Raw genomic sequence first — 27,455 nt, 5'->3', positions numbered from 1 at the left:
AGCTGGACCACGGAGTTCATTTCTCCCAAGGTCTATTATGTCCTGAGGAGGTAGTTTGTGATGACAGTTTCCTTCTCTGTAACAATGGCCATGGCTGACGAAGCCTTCTCTGTCCTGTCAGTCTCTATTATCTCTCACCGAGGCTCGATGAGAACCTCTCCCAGCTGACGAAAAGAGAGAAAAATCAGATGATCGAGACTGAAACCAGTACAGTACTGAAGTATTTAGTAAAGATAAGCTGCTGTTGCACAGAACAACAGTGTCAGGCAGTTTCAGGTTGCTTCAGCTTGGTTTCCGTGGTGGTGATGGGTTTTCACAGTACACGCCAGACAGCTGTTAAACAAAAACAGCTTCATGTGTCCAGTACATCGTCACTGACATTGTGTGCTGCGCTTTGCTGTGTCTGTGCTGAAGGAAACATATTTTTGCTATCCTTGTTCTTTTGAGGTTTAACCTATCTGTCAGTGAGTTAGCAGATAGTCATGTCTTTTATTTATACCCAAATCACAAATTTGAATTAAAGGTCTTTACAACATATGAAAGCCTTTACTCTAATACCCTCAGTTTGATTGACGAAAAATTCCCCCAAAAATAGGATGAAACTTCAAGAAGAGCAACAGAGAAGAGGTCTCTCATACAAGACAGACAGACATGCCCTAGATGTTGGGTGTACTGAGTAGAAACAACACTACAGAGAAACAGAGTGACAGTGTTAGGTAGATAAATAACCCCGGACTCGTTGTGTTCAACAGAAAGCAGTGTCCTATTTACTGTAATTGTTGGCTACGATCTTTACCTATTACTGTGCTGAGACAACATTGGGCTCGGCCTCTACAAATAGTCATTAATAAAGTGAACGTGTGACATAAAAGGTCACAGGTTCAAATCTTCAGTCAGACTGGTGAAAGTGGGTGAATACTCAAGTAAGTTTATGTCAAGTCTGTGCCCAAAAGGAAAGAAGACATTGAAGTTGCTGTCTGGATGCATGATCAGCTCTCATAACTTGTGAGACGTAAACGAAGCTGGAAAAGACCTCTGGGATGGATTCAATCTTGTATTTGCAAATTAATATTTGCAGTTTTACATCAGTTGAAACTGAATGCTTATCCTGACTTATCCTGACTTTGGAAACATAGTTAACTTGACTTCATTTAGTATCTGTTCTGTTTCTAGCTTTTCTACCCCAGGAGATGAGAGTTTGCCCAGTTGTCAAGGTATTTTAGGTGTGGTCTGCTATGATTTACTTTAATTGTAAATCTGGGAGCTATTAACTCCCTCACTCTGTGAGATTTATGCTTTCAATAGTACAATCTTTTCATCATGAATCTAAGGGCCTAAAACGAGAGCGAGGGCAAAAGTTACTTACATTTCACTTTCTCTGAGGAAAATACTGCAGCCTCAAAATGAAACAAAAACTACTAGTAGTGATATAAAAGAGAGGTACATATAAATTATCAGTGCACAGAAATTTTGCAATACATGCATCATGAGTTACGGGTACAAAGCTATTAAAGATGTTAAAATCAGATTTGTATGAAAAAATGGATAGACAGACTTTTAAGGAAATATTAATGGCTTAAAGGTTGTAAATAAATTTGACAACACTAAAAAAAATCTGATATCATAACTCATCAGCCTGTTCCTGCCTGGCTTGAGTCGTAAACATGTTTTCAGTGATGAGGAGGGTATTCTCAGTAAAACAAACTCTTTTGCAGAACATCTGTGGCATTTGCTCAAGAACCACAGTCAGCTTGAATTTAGGCAGGAGGTCACCACATGTAAAACACAAGTAAATCTCACCTGCCCCCTACTGGTCAGATACTGCTAATACACTATGAAACAAGTGAAACACTCTTGGTGGAGGGTCACGCACAGCAACCCTAGGGCAGGAGAGAGTATTCATCCATAGTTTTAAGGCAGATGTGATGAATCATGTGAGCAGATATCTACAAGCAACATGAACACACATAATGTCCGACTTATGAAATGTTTACACATTTGAAATCTTTTGTAACATGGGATGTATGATAAGTTCAAACAGCCACAATTTCACACTCATTTCTAAACTTGAAAAGCTGCAAAAGTTAGAAGTTACATAATTAATGAAGTATTGCAAGATTGTATTATAGTGGCTCTCCATTAGATGTTATACGACTTGCTGTAAACATCATGTCATTAGAGCTACCTGCTTTTGCTCATCAAGATTGGCATTGTGACATTATTTCAGATCAGTAAAAAAAATATTGTATCTGTCTGAATCACATAAATCAAACATGAAAAGGATACAGGGAGGAACCTAAGAGAGGAAAACAGCCTTTAGGGGAGAGAGGAAGAGAGCTGAAAAAGGATCTCTATTTTTCTTTGTGGTTTTCACATGTAATATCAAGTAGCAGCCTGTTGACATGGTTAGATTAACCACCCTGCCACAATACAACAGCTGCACTGCAGAGTCTCTCTGTGATCTCTCAGAATGGACGCCTACACTGATTATACAGATGACTATAATGACAATGACACCTTTATTGACATGCTTAATATTAGTGTCTGCACTTCACACCTCCATGGTGCCAACGTTTTCCTTCCCATTGCATATTACCTCATATTTTTCACTGGCTTTTTGGGAAACCTCTTTGTGATCACAGTCGTGGGCAGAAAAGGTAGGAGAGGTGGGCGACTGGTGGACACCTTCATCATCAACCTGGCCCTGGCCGACCTCATCTTTGTCCTCACTCTGCCGCTGTGGGCCATCTCTGCCAGCCAGAATGGAAGCTGGAACTTTGGAGAAGCTGGGGACCTGCTGTGCAAGCTGAGCAGCTATGTGATCGCTGTGAACCGCTTCTCCAACATTTTCTTTCTCACCTGCATGAGCATTGACCGCTACCTGGCCGTGGTGAAGCTGATGGACTCGAGGTACCTGAGGAGCAGTCGGTGCATTCGTGCCACCTGTGCTGCAGTCTGGCTGATCTCCCTGGTGCTTGGCATCCCATCCTTGTTGTACCGAGAAGTGGTGAATTCTGATGAGGGAACATCCTGTGTGGAAAATAACAATTCGTCCTTTTTTCTTTGGCTGAGCCTGACCATGGCATTACTCACGTTTGTGTTTCCAGTGCTGATCATCGTGCTCTGCTACGGCACCATTGTCGTGCATCTCAACAAGCACTGTGTGGCTGCTGTAAACCCTCGAGCTGAGGCCCGCCGGAGACACTCCCTCAAGATGGTCCTGTCGATTATAGTGGCCTTTGTGGTGTCCTGGCTCCCGTTCAACATTTTCAAAGCCATCATAATTGGCTCACAGCTCTGGGACATCACTCTGAGTTGTGAAACGAAGACATGGCAGACAAATGGGCTCGTCATCTCATGCTGCCTGGCATTCTTCAACAGCTGTGTGAATCCAGCCATTTACTTTTTCCTGGACCATTACTTCAGACGGCGCGCCGAGTACCTGTACAAGACCTGCACAGGAAAGCCGAAGCTGCTGCACAGTCACAACTCTTCGGCTTCCTTCACCAATGCCGGCACCTCAGAGAGCTTTGGAATAACAGGTGGGAGAACCCAGCTTCAGATGGTTGAGTAGGCGGAAAGGATGGACTCTTATCTTTAACTTTGAAGGTAGTAAAGATATTGTTCTATCATCCTTTAAGAATTGTGTAGCAACTTGTTATGTTCATCGTGATAATGAGAAACTTTGTGTATAGTTTGCTGTTGAGGAGATGTTTCATATTAAATAAAACCAAACACAAAGTATGAGAAGATTTGTTAATGTAGGGTCGTATGCAGAAGAGACTTTTTTCACTTAGTCCAATAATGTAAATTTCTTTTGTGATGCATTTTCTATGCCGTTTATCTTGCTTAAACTGAACCATTTAGTACAGTAGTGTTGATTTATGTGTGAGTATTTACCAGTATGTTGTTTGTACAAAACTCTTCATTGTGTGTAGCATTAGTAGAGTAAAATTTATCAATTTGGCAGAGTAAATATGATATACAAATATAACATAAAAATTGATTTGGTACATGTTTCCTATGTTGTTGTTGTATTTTTTAACTGTTTATTTTCTTACATCAAAGTCAAGAATTGCATTATTCTGTTATTGTAAAATGTTTGATGCTTGAGTGATGTTTCATGAAATGTGTATATTGCTGTAATAATCAAAGTTGCATTTCTAGAATAAAAATGTAATAAAATCATTTTTGTGTATTCATAACTTATTTATCTTAACTTATCGAGTATTTACAGTAACTAGAGTGATTCCACTATAATAAAAATGCATTTTTAAAAAAGATTTTTAACCGTGATGATATGTTGATATAATTAAAGAGCATCTATGCTGTAAATATTTCCTTGTAGAATCCAAAAAATTCTGATAAAAGCACTGATTAACAAGGATGGCAGAATTTAAGATAATCATTTTACAAACTAACTTCAAATTTCAAACTAACTTTTGGGCTGAAATGAGCTTTCATACCTAGTTGTGCAGAAGTGAATGCATCTATCGCATACAAACACCCAGCCAAGACACATGCAATTATGTTGTTTCCCTTGAGATTCACCTAGAGTTGAATCTTAAAATTATAGGTGATTATAACAAGACAAAACAGTAATAAGTTTATGGCGATCAGTGTGTAGTGTTGGATGTGTTGGCTCTTTGAACAATGGTTCATATAATAGCACTGACTAATATTGCCCATCTCGTCATCTTCTTGCCATCACAGACATAAAACACATCACACTTCTGTGAAAGTTGATGGGAGGTGTGAAGTATGATGTTATTTATAATTTACCACTTTCACGTGAGCTTTGCAACAAAAAAAGAAGAAGAAGAACAGAAAAGAACGTGAGAACAAGACATATGCACCACTTAATAGAAAAACAAGCACTAGACTAGAAACCTGCAACCAACAAACAGGCAACTGCAACAGGAAGCAACAGCTTTTACACAGCAGGAGGGCACAGATTCTCATGTATAATCAGCAAGAGCCTCAACATGAAAGCGATCCACTAGCAGTGATACTAGGTGAGGTCTAGATAAACCTTCAGCAAAGACTGCCAGGCCACAGTTTGCCACCTTCAACAAGACAAAACAACAACAGCTTAGATCTGACATCTGTGGTGTCTACTGGGAGGAAGAAACATTTATATGTGCAAAAACTCTTCTTCTTTTTCTCCTGATGTCTTCATATGATCTTGTTTATTGTGTACTCACACAGGAACCCCTAAGTGTAAAATCTAACTTCTCAGAAATCAACAGTATTCACACGAGTGTTACAGGGAAGTCAGGTATTTGAAAGTTCAAATGTTCATGTGTGCCCACTTGTTTTTCAGTTGTATACGTGTTCTGAATGTGGTGGTTTCATAACTGAGAAAAGGTGCCAGGGAGTGGGTGCAGGGGGTCAGGAATTTCCCCTGTCCCGAAGAAGTCATTTTAAGGGCACTGTGACCAGTTTCTCCAACAGCACTGTTAAAAATATTGTTTTTCAGCACTGTGCATTGTAATGCTCATCTTTAATTATAAAGAATTGAGGGAAAAGTGCACACACTGTTCAGTGATGTGCTGGCTTGTGGTTAAAAAAAAGAGAGCCACACAACTGATGCACTGCTTCCAACTTCCCCTATTCAGGATGAAGGAACACATTGATCTTTACAAGTTGAAAAATAAAACTGTGTGTGACTTTCCTGAATTTTACCCATCACATAACATTTCAGATTATTTTAAAGGACTCTGTTCTGTTTTCTCTGCTTTATATTAATCACAGACGTGAACACACACGAACAGAAACACACACACAAACACACACTGACAGCAGGGGAAGTGCAAACCACTCTGGTTGAGTAAATTGCTCAAGGGCAGTTACTTGTGACCTTGTGGACAAGGGGAGCTGGCAGTTACACACTGAACGTGAATTCAACTGCTGAACTTGTTTTTATTGATTTTAATTATTGTATTTACTTATTTTACATTGATTTTACTCTTTGCATTTATTCTACTTACTATCAATCATTTCTGTTTACTTATCTTTTATTTTGCTAATCATCTTGCTATTGCACTTCACCTTTGTTGCTTTAACACTGCAAATTTCCCTGCTGTGGGACCAGTAAAGAGTTATCTGATCTCATCTTACAACCAACCCTGTTATTAACAGGACATGTCCATTGCTGTGCTGTTCTGCTGAATAGATGGGAAATGTTTCACAAAGATGGAATGTATTCGTGTGAACATATGCAGATTTTTGCAGAGTTTTTACGCAACTTGATGATTTATATATTTAACACTGACAGGTGTTTCTCAGAGTTGATCTGTGAGCTCAGACAGTAACTCTTGTGATCTGAGTGTCCTGCGGCAAATATATCCTTCAGTCTTAATCTGATAGTAATCGTAAATGTTAAGTAGATTAAAAATGCAACTAAAAAAAAAAAAAAAAAAAAAAAAAAAGCTAGCAGTTGGCAGATGTTTAAAGTGCATGGTGTTGAAAGAATCAATTTATACAATGTGATCAATGTGAAGTGACCAGCTGAATTATTAAAAAATAGATATATTTAATGCTTTCTATGCTTTTTAAATAAAAGTGCATTTTTGCAGTTTTTTTTTTCATGAAGAAATAAGGCAAATAGTAAGTTTCATACAATGTTTGTCATCACTTAACTTAAATACAGAATTCTTCTACATTCTTACCAGGAGAGTAATTCTTATTACTGTATCTTATTTTATTGTAAAAATCCATCCATTATCTATACCACTTACACTTTGAGGGTCGTGGGTTTTATTGTAAAATTGTAGTTTTAATTCTTAAACTACAAAAAAGCTATGAAAGAAATGTAATTTTTAAAAAATAAACTCTTTTGAAAATCTAATGACTAGACCGTTATTCTGCCAGTCTGTCACACACACAAAATGAAAGGTGCGACCTTGGCACTTGGCAGCTTCTTCAGGCTTTTCCTATGGGTGAGTCAGTTTCTGTAACTGCTAATGGTGAGACTACAAAGTTGTGATGTTCTCACAGGACTGTTGCAGCTTTTCTGTGGTTGTGAGCCTCTCATTACAAAACCCAGATTTTAAGTACTAAATTAGTCATGCTCCTCCGTCCGTGAACTTACCCGTGAACTGTGTGTTGATGATAATGAACTCTTTGGTGGAACAATTGAATTATAACAAAAAGTACAAAAAGGTTCTGCTATTTATCAATATTTATTTCCTCAGTAGAAGTATCACTCACACAAAGATTTTAGATTATGTAAACACTATTTAAAAAGGAGACACAAATGTAGTTATGTTTCATTATTTTCCACCATTGCCCAGCTCTAACTACAAATGCCTTGAATTTAAAAATAAAGTAGCGCTGCACACCGGTGGTGTATTTTAACTTTTCACCATTGCACCAACTACATGCAGCATGCTCACACAGATCATGCCAACACTGCAACTCTCAGATCAGATAATTGGCTGTGGCTTCCTTGTTCCTTAAAACATGAGCCACCCTTGATATGTGTAAAGTGTGTAAAGTCAGCTCAGTAAAAAAAAAAAAAAAAAGAAGCTCAGGTTAAACGTTTAAAAGCCATACGTTTAAAAATAACGTTCCATTTGTGACTGACCTGAGAGCAAGCCTGACACCCAGTACCATTGATGGCATTTGCATGTATTGACAGTTTATTTTCTTTCTTCCCTAAAGTCTTTCACTACAACACATTCTTCTGTGTGGCCTCCCCATCTGAACACAAATGTCATTTATATATGCAAACCATTAAATAGCTCTCTATACAATTAAAACTGCCAATAAGGAGTGTAACCATGGCTTCAGATTTATTCACACCAACCAAAAAACCCACTGAGGGAGATGTGGTTTAATGTTGCTGTTTATGATAACAGGCTCATCAAGCCAAAGCGGCAAGGAAGTCTGAAAAACAGACTTTGTTTACCATCAGACAATGATCCTTTGTCAATCAGAAATTAAGAAGAATATTTAAACTTTAGAGATATCCAACAGAACTTCATGTGATTTTAATTAAACAATTTCATGCATCAAAAGTGAAATAAAGTTGGATTGTAATGTCAGTACCACAGAGCCATGAAGGATGACATGTTATTACTTTCTGAAAACAACCAAATTTCATTACTTTCCATGGATTAAAACATTTCTTTTCTTGTTGTCAGTAATGTTCACTGGACATGCTTTAAATGCTACACATAGAATTTAACTAAAATGAGGTGAAATGTGAAAAATAAAATCAGGCTTAACAGTAATGTGAATAGTAATTTTCAGATAACTCACACAAAGAGTCAAATTTTGCTTCGTCTCATGCTGGAAAAACATGTGTCTACAAGTTTAGTCATTTAACATGAACTAAAACAGATCTGTTTGTTTCAAGTGTCATTAAATGTAATGCTTGCCATAGCAAACATCTGAGAGTGTGACCTTTGGTTGTCTGTTGCACAGCAGAAGTGAGACATGTTTGGACTAGAGGTCATTAGTTTCTCACACACATGCTCTAAAAAACACATGTTGTGGTCATGTAAATCTGTAACACAGATATCGAGCAATCCAGATTTGTGCATGTTTCATTTTAGATAGATAATGGTTTTATTTCTGCTTTCACTTCACAACTAGGACAGAGTGGTGATTTATTCATTTGTCATTATTGTGATTACAGAAGAGTATAATCTCTGAATTCTGATCTGAGAAAATTCAAGTTTTGATTTTGGTGGTAAGATTATACAGTGGGCATTTTAACAAATAGACTACAGTTTATTCATGTTTTGTAATATTTATTCAGCCAGAGTGAAGTAGTTTTGTGTTGTTTTTCATCTTTAGTCTGTTTCATTTTCATTATTATTATGGTTAATTCTTTCATTTCCTTTACGTACTGATTCCTTTGCAGGGTCAGCAGGTTTAAGACATAGAGTGTATGGCTTGAGACACTGTGTAAATGTAGACAAATGTAGACATTTGTGCAACATTTCATAACTACTTGCATCAAAGGGGGTTATATGGGTTATATGGTCATATAATTTATGATACAGTATGCTTTTGCCCCTGATGTGAGTGTCAGGGGACACATCATGTGGTTTACTGGATTAAAAGTCTATATACTGCTGACCTCTAGTGGCTGAAACAAAAAAAGGATACAGTGCTTGGTTTTGGGCTACTTCAAAACAAACTATCCTCTTTAGTTAAAAAAAAATGTATTTGCAAAATAACAGGCTGTTTTGACGTAAGTTCTTGCTAAAGAGCCGGCAAACATGAGCACGTCGGATTTACCTGCATCATCCCTGACCGTAAACCGCCCACACAGTAGCAGAGAAGTGGATGGTTTGTGCGGCATTCACAAGCCCACATTAAGCTCGTAACTTCTACGACTATAGCGGTATATAACTTTAAAAGCCCTCCAAGTGCCACTACATGGCGATAATTTCAAAGTGACCCCTCGGAGGATTGTGTTACATGGCGGATATTGTTTTACTTTAGCAATCAAGTGTCACATCTGAGCAGTTATTAACAGCAAAAGAAAAGAGTGGAGAAATACCAGTAAACATGAGTTTAAATCAATTCCGTGATTAGCTATTTAAATGGATAAACTGGGTAGTATTGACCACTTTCGCCATGCTGTTGTCCACCTTGATAACTCGACGTGACAAGCATGCCCGCTTACACGTCGCATGGCGGAATTACGGTTACCATGGTAAACGCTTACCGTTGTTAGCTAGTTCGTGTTTTCGACGGCATGTGAAGGCAGCACAGCATTGCTTTACTTTACTGAGCTGAAGAGTTAGCTACTGCAGTAAAAGTTACGTTTGGGCTTTAAAACGTGGTTTTTAATGTTTGTGCTTCCTCTCATTCACTCGGTTGGACCACAGAGACGCAACACAAAGGTTTAGTGTCACTTTCTTCAGCTCTTTTGTCAATGTAACAAGAAACAAACCAGCTGAAATCTGGAAGAGCCAATGGAGCTCAGATTGTATGGATGCAGATGAGGCACGATGCTAACAGGCTAACTAGCTACTAAGGTAAGAGCAAAAAAGAAATGGCATTATAAGTTTTGTTTGGCAAACTTTTTGTGAAACTGTGCAGAGTGGTTTGTTGTTTAGTGCTACTGAACTTACTGTTCCTTTGAAAACAAGTGACTGTAGCCACAGAGTGGAAGTTTTGGGAAAAGCTTACCACTAAAGCGAGTTTTAAAGTTTGCTGGACTCATGAAAGCTGAGGCCCTGCAGCTTTATGAAGCTGACTGAGCGGGTGGATGAAAGGGATGAAGACATGCCAAAACATTTCTTTAACTGCTTATTTATGTACTTATTCTTACTCCTGAGAGATTTTTATCTGTCACATAAGCTAAGTTGATCCAGATTTTGGTGAAGCCTGTTATATAATTTTCTTGGAGTGTAAATCTACTTGCATTGTTATCGCTACAGTATTCAGATGTACATTACAGGTGTGTTTGAATATATCATTATTAGTTACCATCCATTATACTTTTCCCCACCACTTTTAACTTTAACATGGATGTAAACCACTGAAACAGAAGGCTTTTCAGTTATTCTATAAAGGACACTGAGCTGTAAGTTTATTCTTTCTTTCTATAACAACCCAGGTTTCAATGATAGTCAATGACAGGTTATTTTTAACACGTGACAAACCAGTGTTCAAAGATGTACCATAAACTCTATAAAGATGTCTGACTGCACTGACAAGCAGAGAAGTAATGAGCCTGCAACATCCTCTTTCAATTTAAAAGCACAGAACAGACAGCATACCTGAGAGGAACTATGAAATTCAAGTTACTGTGGTTTGTGATGTTGTCTTGTATGCATTCACATTCAGCACTGTTATATGATCATAGTTGAACAGTATGCTCACCTTATGCACTCAGCACACAAGTTATAAAATCGTCAATTGGCGACTTAAAGGAAACTTTGTGATATTATTATGTGTTTGGTGTCTACAAAGGTTTTCTTCAGTAGTCCCATTAGTTCGTTAGTAGTTTCTGGGCATCGAGAAATTTCCACTGTCTCCACATTCCTGAATGCAGACCTGCCTTGCACTAAAACATTGTTCAAACCTACATAGCTTTATTTAAAATTCTGGTAGAGATCCTAAAGTATCCAAAGGTATCAACTCCATCAGGCTTAAATATGAAGAAGGTAGTATAAAAATGATGCACAAGTCTGGTGGCACTGATGGTCAAAACACTCATCCTTTCTGTAATCTGAAATGTTGTAACATTATGTGAAATGTTGTTGAGTTTTGATCCTCAGCGCCACCAAACACAAGACATCTAGAACATTTTCATTTAATGAGTCGATGCAGCCATGAAAAGGAGTTTTGGGTTTGGATATTTCACTCATTGTAAACATCTTATAGTTTTAATGAGGAGCTGGAATAAGTTAATATATATACAGTCAGGAACAGTCTGATTGTAAAGCTACTTAACAGCAGCTTTAGGTATAAATTTGTCTGTGTAGCATGGTGTTGATGTGCTTAAGTGTTCACTCTCAGCTACAGCCAAGGGCTTGGTCACGGATAAGAGCAGGCCTTGATTTACATAGTGGTGCACAATCTTCTAATTAAGCAATCCACATCAGACTCACCGCTTTTGCATGCATGCTCATTTGAGATACATGCACTATTCATTCCACATCTTTATTATTCTCAATTAGAGCCTTTCGGTAACACAAAGCTTAAAGTTGGCTGCAGGCAGAGGTGGGAGGGAGCCCAGCAGCTCCAGGAGCTGCTTTGTTTGCCTTTCAAAGCCTCGGGATCTGTGGTATATTAGTGCAACTTTATAGCACTTTTTAATGACACCACCTTGATTTAAGCATCATTATGGCAAAATGATCTATTAGCACCTGGTGGAAGAAGCAAGTTGTAAAATATTGAGGGGAAATGTGTGATCCCCTGGCAGCTGATGGCTCCACATGCTGGCAGCAGGAGGCTTGCTGTACACTTATAAAAGGACTCAAGAATATTTAAAGAATTTGTTATGCCAGCTGCTGTGTTTCCTACACAAAGCCCTCTCTCTGTCTCACAGGGACTTCTGGTTTATATAAACTACCCATGACATCCACCAACTGGCTACTTAAACATTGTTTAAGTGTTGTACGCTTTTTATGTTGTACATGAGTTTAGTGGGAAGTTGCTTAACTAGTCCTCACATTGAGCATGAATAGACTTCACTGCACAGTTGCTGTAATTACATTACTGATAGAAGAAAACTGTGATGTGACTGACTTCCAACTCTGAAGTTTCACATCACAGTTCTGTGTCACAGTAGATTTTAAGATTTATCTGAGCGCATTTCTCATTTTACAGCTCTCTTACTGTTGGCATTAGTGTTGGTACAACCTCCTGCAAGCACTTTCCCATGATCAGAAGTGATTGTTTATCATCTGCGTGACCACACTTCCCTTATATCTGATTGCAGGTTATCAAACTGTTTGGTATGCAGCCTGTTTACACAAGGCGCTGCTGCTGCTGTTGCTCTTTTATTCTGTTAATTTTACAGGCGCTGGTCAGTGGTAGGTTTTTATCTCTCTTTAGACTCTCCCACACTCAGTTAGCAGTTTATTAGGAACATCTAAATAAAATGAATGCTGTCTAACACAAAACTTGTGCAATAAATGCAGCGTCTCAGGGGTTGAAGCTCTCTTAATGCACTAGCCTGCAGCATGTCATACTTGACTGAGGGAACTTCCTGAAATGTCTCAGTTATAGATATGGTGGTAGTGTGACAAGGCTGGTATTTTTGCTATAGGCTGCTAACGTATGCACTGACACTGACATCTGTTGATAAGCCAGTATTCTTGGATAATATCAGCAGGCTATTATGTCTGTCATTTTTCAGTTGTTGCCTCAGTTTAGTGTTAACCGAGTAAGTACAACATAATACATACGATATGATATTTTACCAGCAACTAGTGATTATTATCTATTGATCAATTAATTGTAAAAAATGTAAGTATTTATGGTAGGATAATAGTGAAAAATGCCTGTCACAAGTTCCCAGAGACCATGTGGATCTCTTCAAATATCTTGTTTTATTGTTGAGAAAAGATTCTCAGTTTACCATTACAGTTTACTACTTACCCTTGCATTAAGACTGACCTGAACCTTTAATTATCAAAATTATTGCTGATTAATTTTATGTCAATTGACTAATCCATTAATTGACTGTCACAGCTCTGCTTACATCCACGTGCCTGGTATCCATGAAATGTGCCCAGTTATGCTCAGGCTGTGAAGCATAAATGTAGAAGTTACAGAGCCAAATATCTTCTGCTTTTGTCTCGTAGCTGCTGCTTTCTCGGTGCCATGTCATCCGAGATCTGATTCTTGAGTGTCTGGGAATTGCTCTGCCTCTTTTCAGTGTCTGTGCTTCAACATTCCTGGAAAGCCAAAATGAATATTGAGATTCAGAATGAATGTGAGCCATGCAGTTACAGAGCAGGTGCTGCCTCTGGGTCTCTGTAAATCATCAGGACTATCCCAGCACCATGTGTTTCCTTCTTTTTAGTGGAAGCAAAAATATGGCAGGCCACAAAAGGGCCTCGGCTTTGACACTCTGTAAGTAGGTAGAGAAACTCAAGCTCTTAGATGGTGAATTAGTAAGTTCATAATTGGTTATCTATATTCTGAGCTTTTAAACAGCCAGGAGATGGCAGTAGTCATGCGTTGACAAGTTATTTGATCTTTGACCATGCAGAGCTGAACTGATACAGGAGTTAGCACTGATTTACAGTGGCCATTGTTTAAAAACAGTAGTTGAAGACTGTGAAAGAGTCATTAACAGTCAGTTATCAAGTCATAGAGTCATCTGACTGTAACCAGCGATGAAAGCACAGTGTGTAACTTTATTTATTGATGCTTTAACATAATACATGTCCCATAAACTGAGTTTAACAGTGATCGAAAGAGCAGAAGGTGATGTCTTCAAATTGCTTGTTTGGTCCAAACAGATATTAAAATCATCATATTTAATATAGAAAAGCAGGAAGTCTTCACGTATGAGAAGGAGGAACTGGCTCGTTTTTGGGGGGATTTTTACTTAAAAAAATGACCTGCCTGATTAATTGACTAGCAAAATTGTTGCCCATTATTTATAACCAATTATTTGACTAAAACAGACACTGGCATGTGTAATATTTGTCTTCTTGGCCTCAGATCTTTCTCATATATGTAGGCAGCGTTTGTGCTTTTGTAATGGGACAGATGTTTCAGTCAGGTTGCCGATAAGGTGGTAAAATGAAGCATGTGTCTTGGTCATTGTTGTTGACACAGTTTCAAACTCAGACGGGAGTGCTAAGTTATATGATACTGACTCAAGTGTTCAGCCCTCTCTCTCTCTCTCTCTCTCTTTCTTTCTCTCTCTGTGTGTGAGGCCACTCCTCTTCAGCAGGCAGCGTTTTCTTAGTGGGCGAGTCTCTCATTCCTGCCCAGACTCCACACAGCTTTGGTTTTGTGCATTTCCATTCAGGTCGGGAATTCTAAGGGACACTTTTCAGTCTTCAAATTTTGACAGTTTTTCCAAAGTTTCTCATAAAGTAAGTAGATATTTCTTATTTATGTCTCTTTGATTCATCCTCTGGCTGAATTAATTTGGATTAATGTGAAATGTCTGTCATTGTGTTAATAGTTAACTGAGACATTTGTGCTTCTATACAGTCTATGTCTGTGCGGTGTGATGACTTAACACAAATGCCATCAGCTAGTGTTTTGTAAACCAGTACAGTTTCTTAGCTTTTTCAGAATAGGCACAATTCCTTACCTGTTTTTTCTTTTTATATGTATTTGATTTCTTTAAATCTGTTCCCAAAGAAATGTCTGCACTTAAGTCTTTGTATTTATGGATGTAATACTGTATTCAAATATGAAACAATAGTTACAGTACACGTCTGATAAAACATTTGATCAAAAACCTGCTCCAGAGTGATTGTTTTAGCAACTATATAGTATAAAATCCTGCATATCTATTGCACATCAAACTGCTTCAGTAGTTGTGGCTCCCTCCCTTTGACACTCAGCTCGAGATGTGCGGTGGAGAGTCTGCAGGTTTTTCTGGGGATTTCATTGATTAGCACACAACAGAGCACAGAAGGGAAACTAAAAACACTCCAAGACATATGACTGAACAACCCGGCTTTTCAAGAACAGTATATCTTTTTGTGTAATGTGGGATAAAATTTCCTATCTGATCTATTACTCTATTAGCTCAATATGTTTGTGGGTCTTAGTTCAGAGTTGATTCGTTGATTAATTGATTAGTTGATTGACATAACTCTGAAACGAACAGAGAACTGAATTCTGCTGCAGTTGTTGTAATCAAATGATCGTTCAGGTAATTAATCAAACAAAAAAACAGAAACATGAAGATTCCAGACTTTAAAATATGACGATTTGCTGTATCATTGAGATCTTTTGGTTTTGGACTGTTGGTTAACGTGTGATTGGTGTTTTTCTATTAGTCTTTCTATTAGTGTTTTTCTATTAGTCCATTACTTAAACATTATTCATTGATGATGATTGATAATGAAAATCATTGTTAGCAGCAGCCCCTTCTGGTTTTTTGGTGTTGTCCATTTGATTAGCAATGTGATCCTAACACAGTAACTACTGTGTGTAGTTTTACTGTCTATAGATATATAGTGAAATATCCTGTGATTGAGTAGGATTGTGCAAATCAATACCAAATTTAATATGATAAGGTGCTTTTGTTGTAATTAAGAGCTGTTCAAAACTACCAGTAGATATCAGAGATTATGGATTGCGCAAATATTTCTACAAAACATAGCTTATTATTACCTTTAATTTAAACTCACTCAATTTTAGGCGTCAGTGCTGAATAGTCTTTTTGTTTTTCTCTCCTGTGCATAAATTGTTTTGCCTTAATTTTGCAAACAGCGCAGTCAGTTATCTGTGGGAGCTGCATCACATCACAGTTAAAGTCATATGAAGTGAGTGGAGGATGTGTCATGTTCATTTCAGGATGTTATTGTTTCCGTATGTCACCCTGTAGCGCATGCAACATTATGGTAGAATCACCTCTTGTATGTTGTAGCTCATGACTTAACCTCATCTAGTTGTTCCTCAGAACAATAACCATTGGGAAGCTCATTACAGCCAGCAGAGGCTAACTTCCCCATGTGTTGGAATGCAACCACTGCCATGCTCCTGTATTCTCATAGTTAATAATCTAACCAACAAGCCTCACAGTTTTTATTTGACACCAGCTGTATACATATGGCTCATGTTTCCTGAGCCACTTATCAGAGGGAGATAATGGCAATCATATGACATCAGAGACTAATAAACAGGGTGGCGCAGGAAACACCCTAGACTTGGTAACATGTATGTTGTGTACTCATGCTGCGGGAGACTATGACTACACCTGATTGCTCGGTCATGAAGGCACGTCACATCTGAATCACTGAAGCAACAGGTCACAAGATTAAGTCATGGGCAGTCTTTGCTTGTGCTAATGCTGATTGGATTTAGACTTGCTTTCCTTTGTAGCCTAATGACTAGTTGCTTGTAATTGTATTCTTCACATACAGTTTTTTTTTTTTTGCGTTTCTGTCCCTAGGATTGAACTCTCAGAGGCAGTGGGCTTAAACTCTGTGCTGCTTTCTGTGCTGAGCTGTCACAGTTTGAATCAGTTTTGGTTTGGACTTTTGAAGCTTTGCTGAGACAACAGTAATAGCTTTGTAAAATGATTAAAAAATACACTGTGGAATGTTAAATGTTGTTTACTAATCATAAAATCTGTTGGAAAATCTCTTTTCCTTGATAAAATTCCTAAAACTGAAATCGTACTTTACAGGATATGGTGAGCATCATCATTATCTTTCACCGTCACTGAATAACAGCTACAAGAAGTCGAACTACTGATAATGGAGGGCAACGGAGAGATCAGTGACACTGACAGTGGCATCATCCTTCATTCAGGTAACACTTTTATGTATCACTTTTTGTAAAGTCTCTCCAGTAATGCTTTTGCAACCTACCAGTTACATTTGATCATGAAAGCTGCATTTTGAAATATCCCTCCACTCAGTACAGAAAAACTTGATGGAGCAGACAGAACAGGTGTAATTACATATGATCTCTGTGGTTACTGCAATATGAACATAATGGCTGCATCAAACATTTACAATTAGAAACCTACATTAGCCACAGTGTCCCACATCATGAAACCTAAAATTAGTAGAAAACAACGTGGACCTCTGATTTTCTTTGGTTGGTTGCCCACATTTGTCTGAGTAACACTGGGCAGCTTTACTGAATTGCTTTTATTAATGTGAAAACAGAATGTGCATTTGAGTTGAGCCTTGTTTCAGAAGTTTGAACAGCTGCTTATCAAAATGGTCTTTGATTCAGACTTAAATAAATAGTTTTATAAATCTGTGTGAGAGACAGACACTCTTGATTTAAAGTATACATTTGTTTAGAAACAAAACACAGAGCTCTTTTAGCCAGTAGATTTTTGCTGGGGTCCTAAATCAATGTTGAAACTCAGCACACACATTAGTCCAGCCGTGGTAATCTTATCGCACGCACCTGCTTTTCAAATGACCTCAAACAGAAGACAAATAAGAAATCCTCAATTAAGAATAGAATTAAGATTGTAATTATGTTTATATTATTTATGACAAAAAAGAAACAAAGTGTGAGATGGTCATGGTTAGGGTTAGGGTTTTTTTGTGTGGACAGTCACAGTGACACGTGACAGAGCTGTTGTTATTTCTTCTAACTAACCAACATCTCCTATTTTGAACTTCTGACTTGCTAGTTAAGATGTTGATGTTTTTCTGCCAACAGCATAGTTTATTTCTATCTGTTTTGTAATTCACAGCTATAAAAAAAAGAAGAAAAACCCAGCTAAATCCAGAGCCTGCCCATAAAATAAATCTTCCTCTGACACATTTCACTTCTTTTATTGGCTGCAGTGAGGTCACGCTTGTGCTTCACCCAATATTTAGCAAAATGACATCCTTTCAGAGCGTGACACAATCCTAGAAGATTACACGAAGTAAACAAGCGCTGCTGTAATTCTCTTTGCAGCAGAGATCTCAATCATCTTCTCAATAAAATAATCTACATTCCTTAAATCAGCTCCACACTCCAGTACACACCAGATTCAGTTTGTTCTAGGTACTAATACCAGCCAGTTGAAAACAAGTGCAGGTCATCTACTTCGTTTAAGAAAAACAAGTTGTCATGTGAAAACTCAGACAGGGTCTAAACATGCATGTGGTCAGCTGTGACTTGCTGCCAGATTAGTTGCTGTGTCCTGTACCACATGAGGACGCAATGCAAAATATGCAGGGAGAAAAAGGTGATGGGTTGATGTGATTCATTTTTTTCTCTCTGATGCAAGCAAATGGTAAAAAGACAATGAATGAACCAAGATTAAGAAACAGGAAACCCATTTGTGGGCTTGTGAATATTTATAACAATCTTTGTGTGTCAGTTTTGGGGCTTGCCACAGTCAACTTCATTAAAAGCAGTGAGTCACAAAATTTGGTCGTCTGCATCATTCCCTCGGTACCATATGGTAACAATACTGCAGAATTAACAACAAACTTCGGCAGTCTTGTTTTTGCTACGCCTGGTAGTGTGTCCTGATTAGTTATGGCCTCTCTGACATTCCTCGTGCCTTAATTGAGCCACATGACGTCTGCCCTATACAATGAGAAAGTGTCCATCTACAAAGAATGGGGGGATTGTCGCTGTAGGAAGAGGAATTCTTTGCTCCATTGTAGTGCTGTCACACTCCTTTCCTGTCGCACCTCAGATGTTTGTCAGTACCTGCAGGGATTCTGTTAATAATCTCTGAAGGTATGTGGTGCTCAGTGCATTTTGCCTGAAGCCACTCCCACAGCTCTGAGGCTAATCTTAATGTCATTAGTCACCAAGGCTACAGACAGCACCAGTCGGACACTCACACATTGTTTATAGTTACAAAGATCCCGACACTTGCTCTGCAGTTTCAGTGTCACTGATGAAAACAACGATAAAAACAAAAGGTATGTTCTTCTGACTGAATTAAACCATTGTGTCAGCCGTAGTGGCGTCAAGAGTTCACCTGAATATAATGAAAGTCTACTTGTAATCAAAATAATGTATGGGGTTCATATTGTGAGCATACACGCTTGGAATAATTATAAGGAATTTAAGGCCACAAAAACACAATTAAATAATGTAAATTAAGAAGATGACAAGTGGCAAACAGCAACATCAAAGACATCAGTGGAACAAACTGTTGAATCTGAAATAGTCTGAATTAAACTACAGTGTGAGAGTGTTAAAGATTTTCATTTTCTTTACCCTTTTATAATCTGTGCAGCATAAGATAAAGGACATATATGAATGGCGAGCGTGGATTTATTATATGACTTTAAACATTTCTTTTTTTAATCTTTGTGACATATAGATTTGCTGCTTCTATCATTGTAAATTAATTATCAATGCAAATTTGGACTACGTATCAGGATAAATACGTTTTTCAGCAGGCAGCTTTTAGGGCTCTTGGATCTTGTGATAGATACTCTGTATATTACTACATTTTGAATTTGGAAAAATTACTTGTGTAAACTAAATAATAAATCAATTGACCAAAATAAAATGGTTAATGTTGAACATCATCATTAGTTGCAGTTCTGATTTGCTTTTCCTGATCTTTCATTGGAATGAAATGTCCAACTGCATATCTTTGCCTTGTTTTTGCTTTATATTTCGGTCTCATATTGTAATTTCTAACTTAAATCTCCACCCACATACATTTTCTTTTGCTGAGGACTGAACAAACAAATGTCAGAAACAGTCACACTTAAGTCACATAATCTCAGATGAGTGCATTTTCTTCTTTCCCATTGCATGACGCAGGCTCTGACAGCCCAACGACGCATACGAAGGATGTGACCACGCACACGCGAGCCATGAAGCTCAAACACCAGGCTCTCCAAGACCGACTGGAGATCTGCATACTTGAGCTGAAGAAACTCTGCATCCGTGAAGCTGTGAGTAATAGTAAACAAAAAAAGCAAAAGGTCAACAGACTGAAAACTTACAAGGCAACATAAAAGTTATGTTCAGTACATGTCACAGAAGAAATAAGTCACATAATCATGATAATCTATGTTCAATAAAATCTTTATAATGGTTTCCGCAGACCTAGACAATTGTAACGACATTAGGCAAGCTTTTACAAGGTGCTCTCAGTATATTACCTGATTAGGCAGCTTTAATAAAGGATTAAATAGGTGGAGTAATTTTAGTCCAGGATGTATCATGACACATTTTACTGCAGATTAACAAAGTAACATGCATTCATACATGTTCAGCCATGTCTGTCATGTTCAGTTGTGGTGTTTGTGTCAGACACTTTCAGTCCTCACTTGTGTTTTCAGATCAGTTTCAGTCTCAGTGTGCACAGGTCACTTGACTTGACAACTTAACGTCAGATCACAGGACAATCATAGGTTGCAGTTTTTAAACGCTCCACTACTACACCACTAGAATAAAAGACTGGAGTAAAGTTTAAAAAGTTTAGCCACTTTAATCAGCAGTTTCATAGAGATGGTGATTACAAATAGTGACCATGTGTGCATGGAAGATCCAAAACAGACCGGAAATGTATGTATTTTCAAATCTGTCTGCATTAACTTCAACATGACCTTAATGTCACAGTGGTTATCTCCAGTCGGGATCGCCACTGAGAGGAAACAAAAGGTCTTTTAAGAGATCCTCCTCTCCTTTGTGACATCATTAATTCAGCTTTTACCACTAAGCAGAGTACAAACATCATCCCTCTCCTTTCAAATGCATTGTGTAGTGAAATTAGACCATGCAATGTGGCTGCTGTGAGATTTTTTTTCATATATCATAGCTTTTGAAGAGGTATTCTGGTGGTTCACCCGACCAAAGCAATTTAAATGTTCCCATAACAGCCTGGATTTGAATTCAGCATGAGACTTTCGTCACGTCATCCCCTTCATTTTCAGTCTTGTCTGCCCCCTCTCTCTCTCTCTGCACTATGAACTATCAAATAAAGGCTCATTAAGTCATTTCAAAACTGGACAGCTACTCAGGTTTTGCTGCCATGCGTAGGTGCTCCAGGGTAAAATCCCAGGACTGATCATTCTTTCCTGTTGACACTTGGGCTGGGCACTCCTGTTGGGACATGCTTAGGTGAACTAATGGGAGGCATGATGCCTCTCCCTTCTCTCAGTGACAAAAGAACAAGTAAGCTCACTGGCCGCTCTTACGTTTTTTGTCTGTCTGTAAAGGTGGCTGTCTAGGAGTGACTCAAAGTAACAGTGTTTTATGACTGTTCATAAATTAAATCAGTGACGGTTCGTTCATGCTCGTACTCAGAGTTTGGTTGGGACACAGGTATATGTTGCAGCCAGAAAGTGAGACTGAAGGAATGTGATGTGAAAGGAAATCTCACAGAATTGTGCAACAGATTCCTATGAACCCATATGCCTCAACATGTAAGGAGAGCAAAGATACTTGTACATCATTTCAAAACTGCCACAGATACAGTTGAATAAACTTTCTAGAAGGGATGTCTTTACTTGAAAAACTAAAGTGAAAGGATTCAGTCGTGTTGATTTATAAGATATCTTTTGATCACCAAGCCTGTATCTGTTTGCAGAAAAATGTTCAACACTTTGTGGAGAGTTAGATTTGAATTATTGTCTGTGTTGTTTAGGAGCTGACAGGACGGCTGTCAGATGATTACCCTCTACTGCCCGGAGAGAAGCCTCCACAGATTCGCAGACGTATTGGAGCTGCTTTTAAACTGGATGCACAAAGCATCCCTCAGGGAGCAGAGGTACAAGCAGCATTTAGTTAATATTACTTTAAATTAATGCATAAAGCTTAAGGATATAGACTGTTTCATTAGTCACACTGTTATCTCTCTCTGTCCCCCCAAATCACAACCTTTTTCCAGGAATCACAACTGAATTTAGTAGATGCTGAGTTGGCCCTCCAGATGAAAATATACGAGGCAGCGCGCAAGCTCTGTGAGGAGGATCACCTGAGTAAGGCAGTTAAAAAGAGTCGTATACAGCAGTGCAAGAGAGAGGAGAAGAAACTCAAACAGCTACAAGAGACGGCCTTTCAGCTGCGGCTAGAGCACGGCCGGTCATCACCACTCCCTGCTTTTAATATTACACAACAAGGTAAGAGACATGTGACCAGGCTAGAAGATAGTCTGTGCAGGGAGTAACTTGATTTTGACACAGTCCTTGACTTGTCATAGGCTTGTATGTGTATGTGTCATTTTATATTTCACATATGAACTGATGAGTTTTGTCTGTTTCTGTTTGTTTTTCAGATCTTGGTACATCCGATGACAGCTCCCTGTCTGATTCTGTAGTGCAAGATGAAGGTAAGACTATCCCTGGCTCACTTTCTACCAGTGCAAGAACAGTTTTGTTTGCAAGCCAGTGTTGATGAAAGCAAATGTGTGAAGTTTTTAAGCTGGACAGTGTTTGTCACGTGAACAGTGAACCATAAAACGTGGAAATGTGAGCAGAGTCCAGAAGATATTTATCTCATTGCTCACAATTTCTCTTCTTCAAGGACTCTTGATGGTTTCAGAAGGAGTCTGTGGAGGAGATGCATTGGTATCAACACTAAATAATGATACAGTGCATTGTATGATGTGATCTGTTTTTTTTTTTTCCTAGAAGTGACAAGCCAGTCATCACAGCCGTCCTCAGGACTCCCCTATCCAGTAGAGACAGATCCTCCCCAGCCTCCCCCTCTGTCGTCTCACTCCTCCGTAGACGGCTCCTACATGTCTCCATCTGTGGCTCCACAGCTGCCCCTGCCGCTGACACCGAGCCAGTCTCCCTGCCCGAGCCTCGACCCTTCGCTGACTTCAAGCCCGGCATACGACGCTCCTCCCATCCAACACTCCCCGTGGACGGAGTCTAGTCTGGACCAACCTTACCAGAAGAGCAAGAAGTCGCGGTCTTCCGTCAAGACAAGGTAGTACAGGCCATCCATCATGACTCCTTTCCCGTTCATCAAGTTTTTAGTAGCGGAAAAGCAAAAGTGTGACCTGTGGTGCTTGGAGTGTAGTAAAAGGTGTGAAATGCAGATAGTAGCATTAACAAGCTTGTGATAGAGGGTGATGGAAGTGAAAAAGTAATTTCCAGTGCTTGTAGTGGTTGTTAGTGAAGACAACATGGAGCAGGTTGAAGAAACACTTCTTATCTTTTTCGTCTTATCTTTTCAATAATGCCGGGTCGTAAATTATATTATCCAGCAACGTAAGTTTCAGTGCAAACCTTCTCCTCACTGTTAGTGTTCCTGCCTGGTATCATAATGTAGATGCCAGTGTTCATGAATGTGCAACGCTGCCATCTGCTTTTGCACTGGTGCTACAACAGTCAAGTGTGTAGACCACAGAACTTTAAGTCTCTTAGTCTTTATTGTCCAGTAGTCAGCTGCTGTCATAAAAACTCCAAACCATGATAACAGTGCAATAGATCAGTTTTGTGCACATCAGTGTACAATCACTAATGAGTTCAGGCTGCAGTGAATCCGAGGCAAAACAACAATAATTTTTAAAATATGATAAAATTTTTTGAACTAAACATTTCTTTGAGTTAACTTAATTTTTAATTATTGGAATTTCCATCAATGTCTGTCATCAAGGTATTTTTAAGGTTTTTTTTAATCATATACTGTATAAAAACACAAATCAAGGCAAAACGTAACATATTTATTGTGCCACCGTTTTGTGTGTTCAGCAGTCCGGCCAAAACTGAACTGTTGCCACCGTTGGAGGCTTGCTTGGCACAAGCTGCTCTGCCACTGCAGCTTTCCCATCTGAAGCTGAGTCGCTCCCAGTCCAACAGCACACCCTCCACACCAGAGATGCGTGTGCACAGACAGCTCTCCCTCAGGTAGCCGCACCTACACATCACATCAAAGTATACAGAAGCTGCACACCTCTGTTGCACATGTAATTAGGTGCAAATCACAGTGATATCATTTAGTTTCATTTTTATGAAATTGTGATTTGCACAGGTTGTCCAACCCTGAATCTTCATATGCTAAGGACCGTGGCCGCACCAGATCTGCAAGGAGGCGACTGACAGAATACACAGTAACTTTACCAGAGACCCTTCCCGCTACAGTTAACTTTGGAGGTCATGCTAGCTCTGAGGATAGCAACTCTGAACACTCGTTTCAGTCTTACAATAGCTCCCCGTGTCAGGAGTTGCCCTGTGATCTGCCCAAACAATATCAGTCTGCATTCCCAAACTCTAGCCCAGTTGGCAGCTATGCACCTCAAGCCATCCCACGCACTGGCTTCTACCACAATTCCAGGCACCAGTCCAGTCCCACTATTCACAAAGCCTATTACAATGAAATGGTCTACTCACCTGATATGGACGTAGCACGGAGCTATTACGCCCAGCAGGCTCCCTGTCTTTCCAACAGATATGACTGTTGGTATAAGGACCCTGCTTTGCCCCAGCAGAGAGCACAGAGGCCTTTACCTCCTGATATCAGACTCTCCCCCTCCCCAAATCCTTGGGACCACCCACACTACAGCCCCAGTGGCATCCCACGACAAGTGGTAAATGAGCAGCTGAAGTCGTGGCATCGGCGCAGTCAGCTGAAATCTCCCAGGTCTCGATCTCTTGACCGTCAGGGAGCGGTCAGAGTGAAAAACCTGTCATTTCGGGAGTCGCCCTGCTACCAAAATCAAAAGTACCATGAACAGGTAAGCACACTGAACTGTCTCTATCTATGTCTAACAGTGTGGCAACAGAAATTCTTTTTTATCTCTCCACCGACTACACTGCATTATCATATTTTCTTATCACATGATTACAATGTGCTGGGACTTTGTAATGAACTGAATGGAAATTAGAGAGTAGAAATTAAGTCATAATTTAGTAGTATATGCTGCCTAGGGTTTCATGACTGACCTGGTTTTTAACTAGTTTTAGTAGGTGTGAAAAAAGTTTTAAATACAGAGAGATAAGAAACATACACTATGTATTTAGGACAAAGTTTGCATGCACGCTGATAATCAGACTTTTAAATAATTCATGTTAACACCACTGCAAACACAGTTCAGACAATATATAGATTTCTCTTCATTGTTTAAAGTAGACATGTAAACACCTTCCCCTGTGTCTCGTTCATTCTTTAAATACAAGGCCATAGAGAAAATCCTGGATGCTGCAGAAATTTGTTTTTGTTGTTCTTGTTTGTTTCTTTACAATAATGGAACTTAATGTGTCTTTGAGTATAAGCTGCAGATATATTTGCAGATTACCAAATCATCTGTCTATCATAACATTTAGACTTATTTGTTTTAACTGACTGAGTTTTTTCTGTCTTTTTTCTTCTAGGTTCTCCAAAGAAGGGGTCTCCAAAGAGCTGCAGATGATACTCAGGGGCCCTGGGTTGTAGATGATGGTTCCCACTACATGAGTCAAGTGTGAAGAGATGAAACTCGGACACCAGGCTGAACATGTTCACTCAAAGGCTGCAGCTGGATTGGTTCCCAATAAACCAAAGCAAAGTAGTCAGAAAATCAAGTTGAATTAACTGTTGCCCATAAAGAATTACTTTTTTCATGGAAGCTCATGTCATCCTGCCAGCTTGTATTTGGGCATACAGGGGGAAGATGAAATTTAATCCAGTACAGAACAACACAAACTACAAGATCCAGAGTTACTATTAGGTGGAACCAACACCTCTGAGGAGTACAACTGTGTAGTGTACCTGTTGTTTTCCTCCACTTTCTGTTTGTTGCTCTGTAGTAACAGTTACATATGCTTTTAATTACAGAGTGCTGCTTTAACCTGAGACTGTTATGTGCAAGTGAGTTGTCTAAGTCTGACTCAATACTGGTTATTAATTTTCTCAACTGATATACAAATCCCAGAGTTTCTGTCCTATGAAATACAGGGTTTTGTTCATATGTGAAACAATCATTAATGAAATGATAATTGGCCGCAAACTGTATAGCAGGAGCTCTTACATGGAATTAGCCACTAAATTTGCTCATTGTTGTAAGATTATGAGAAATGTGAATGTTTAAAAATAACTTACTGACGTTAATTTCAGATGGATTATGATTTCTTTCAGACAAGTCAAATGTAAAGAGGTCAGGTAAACTGCATTATGTACTTAACTTCATCATATCACATCATGCTGTATTAGATGTGGCTATCTGCAGCCAAAACACACTGCCATATAATGCTTAATGTAGGTAAATCAAAAATGAGAAGTTCACTTTTTGCAGTTAATAACTTTGGCTCCTTTTCAGCTAGTCTTATGAAGGAAATAAGTCAATTGTAAAGTAATGTAAATGAGCAACATATCCCTTTTTAAGTACATTTTGTGTGTAAGTTTACCTTGACTGAGTGACCATATTAATGAACTTGAGCTGCTTGAATTTAAGTCCTAGGTTTGTCCTCTTCGTCGTGTACATCAAATTTGTCTTGTTTTTATACTTACACAAGTCTGTGGCTGTGCCAGTTAACTTGAATTTCTAACTGATTTAATCAACTAGTTGAAACTAAATATTAACTTACTCACATGGGATACAAAGTAGCAAAATAAGACAAAAGCAGTGTCTTGATGGCAGCTATTAATGTGTCACACATAAATTTAAATATCCTAAGCTTTAACTGTATCTTTTTGAGTGTCTCTTAAAGTGATTGAGAGAGCAAATCACTAAACTCTAACCTTTATGTTGGCACCAAATTTAACTCAATGGTGAATGGTTTTCAAAACACTGCCGAAATGTGATACACAAGCAAAAGCCTTCATCTCTCAGCCAAACAAGATTTTATTGTAGATCATTTGAGAATTAGAGTTAATCACTACAAATTCAGCAAACAGCTACACACTGACTGTCTCACACAGTGATCTATTTAAGTGTTAATTTATTGTGATTTGCACCATTGGACCCATGGAAAGTCAGACTTGAAATAAAAGAAGACATGGACCTGAGTTTGCAAAATCCAACAGCAGTAAAGACTGTGTCTAGTTAGATATACTGTATATAAAAAAAAATAACAGACCACAATCATGTTACCTTGTGTGCCGTGTGCCTCTTCTTCTTCTTCTTTTTTTTTTACTGTCTTCTATTTATCAGTTACAATAGTTTAAATGAACTTAATAATGTGTTACATTTTTGTTTTTTTAAGAAAATCTGTGAAAATGTTTTTCCTGTGGAAGTAAATAAAGAATAATGTTACATATTGTTGAGTTTTTATTTACTTGTGCACTGTTATTCCAGTTTCAAAATCCTTTTATAGGTCTTTTTCATTGCACACATTTTGACATGTTGGAGTAGGAAAAGCAGCTGTAAATAGTAAAATGCTGCTGAGTACAGATTCCTGGTATTGTGCACAGCCACGACTCACTGGAAATTTGAATAGAACAGAGCCATCATTAATGTCATTAGTAACACCTTA

At 38.6% G+C, this 27,455-nt stretch overlaps 2 protein-coding genes across 4 annotated transcripts; both read left to right on the top strand.

Moving 5' to 3' along the window:
- The first annotated feature begins 2,351 nt into the window (after positions 1-2,351).
- Positions 2,352-4,188, top strand: gpr25 (G protein-coupled receptor 25). The gene has a single exon (XM_018699023.2). The coding sequence runs from the start codon at positions 2,471-2,473 to the stop codon at positions 3,572-3,574; it is 1,104 nt and encodes a 367-aa protein (XP_018554539.1). The 5' UTR covers positions 2,352-2,470; the 3' UTR covers positions 3,575-4,188.
- A 5,527-nt stretch (positions 4,189-9,715) lies between these two features.
- Positions 9,716-27,237, top strand: inavab (innate immunity activator b). Of its 3 annotated transcripts, none has more exons than XM_018699086.1 (10): positions 9,716-9,998; positions 16,805-16,929; positions 19,870-20,003; positions 21,701-21,823; positions 21,944-22,175; positions 22,331-22,384; positions 22,686-22,989; positions 23,757-23,912; positions 24,037-24,739; positions 25,377-27,237. In XM_018699086.1, the coding sequence occupies exons 2-10, from the start codon at positions 16,875-16,877 to the stop codon at positions 25,467-25,469; spliced, it is 1,854 nt and encodes a 617-aa protein (XP_018554602.1). In that variant the 5' UTR covers positions 9,716-9,998; positions 16,805-16,874; the 3' UTR covers positions 25,470-27,237. The 3 variants fall into 3 exon arrangements, with proteins under 3 accessions (XP_018554602.1, XP_050930603.1, XP_018554603.1); XM_051074646.1 differs by lacking the exon at positions 9,716-9,998 and adding an exon at positions 14,408-14,528 and having other exon boundaries at positions 23,760-23,912; XM_018699087.2 differs by lacking the exon at positions 9,716-9,998 and adding an exon at positions 14,408-14,528.
- The last annotated feature ends 218 nt before the right edge of the window (positions 27,238-27,455 follow it).

The sequence above is a fragment of the Lates calcarifer genome, linkage group LG12 (assembly GCF_001640805.2).
Source record: "Lates calcarifer isolate ASB-BC8 linkage group LG12, TLL_Latcal_v3, whole genome shotgun sequence".
NCBI lineage: Eukaryota > Metazoa > Chordata > Actinopteri > Centropomidae > Lates > Lates calcarifer.
The sequence above is the reverse complement of the archived record's forward strand: the minus strand, read 5'-3'. Positions and strand labels throughout refer to the sequence as shown.

Bases quoted from the DNA above. Each gene is read 5' to 3' on its own strand.
- inavab (XM_018699086.1), top strand. From the start codon at position 16,875: ATGGAGGGCAACGGAGAGATCAGTGACACTGACAGTGGCATCATCCTT. The intron at 20,004-21,700 runs GTGAGTAATAGT...TGTGTTGTTTAG, and splicing joins AACTCTGCATCCGTGAAGCT to GAGCTGACAGGACGGCTGTC. The intron at 22,385-22,685 runs GTAAGACTATCC...TTTTTTTCCTAG, and splicing joins TTCTGTAGTGCAAGATGAAG to AAGTGACAAGCCAGTCATCA.
- gpr25 (XM_018699023.2), top strand. From the start codon at position 2,471: ATGGACGCCTACACTGATTATACAGATGACTATAATGACAATGACACC.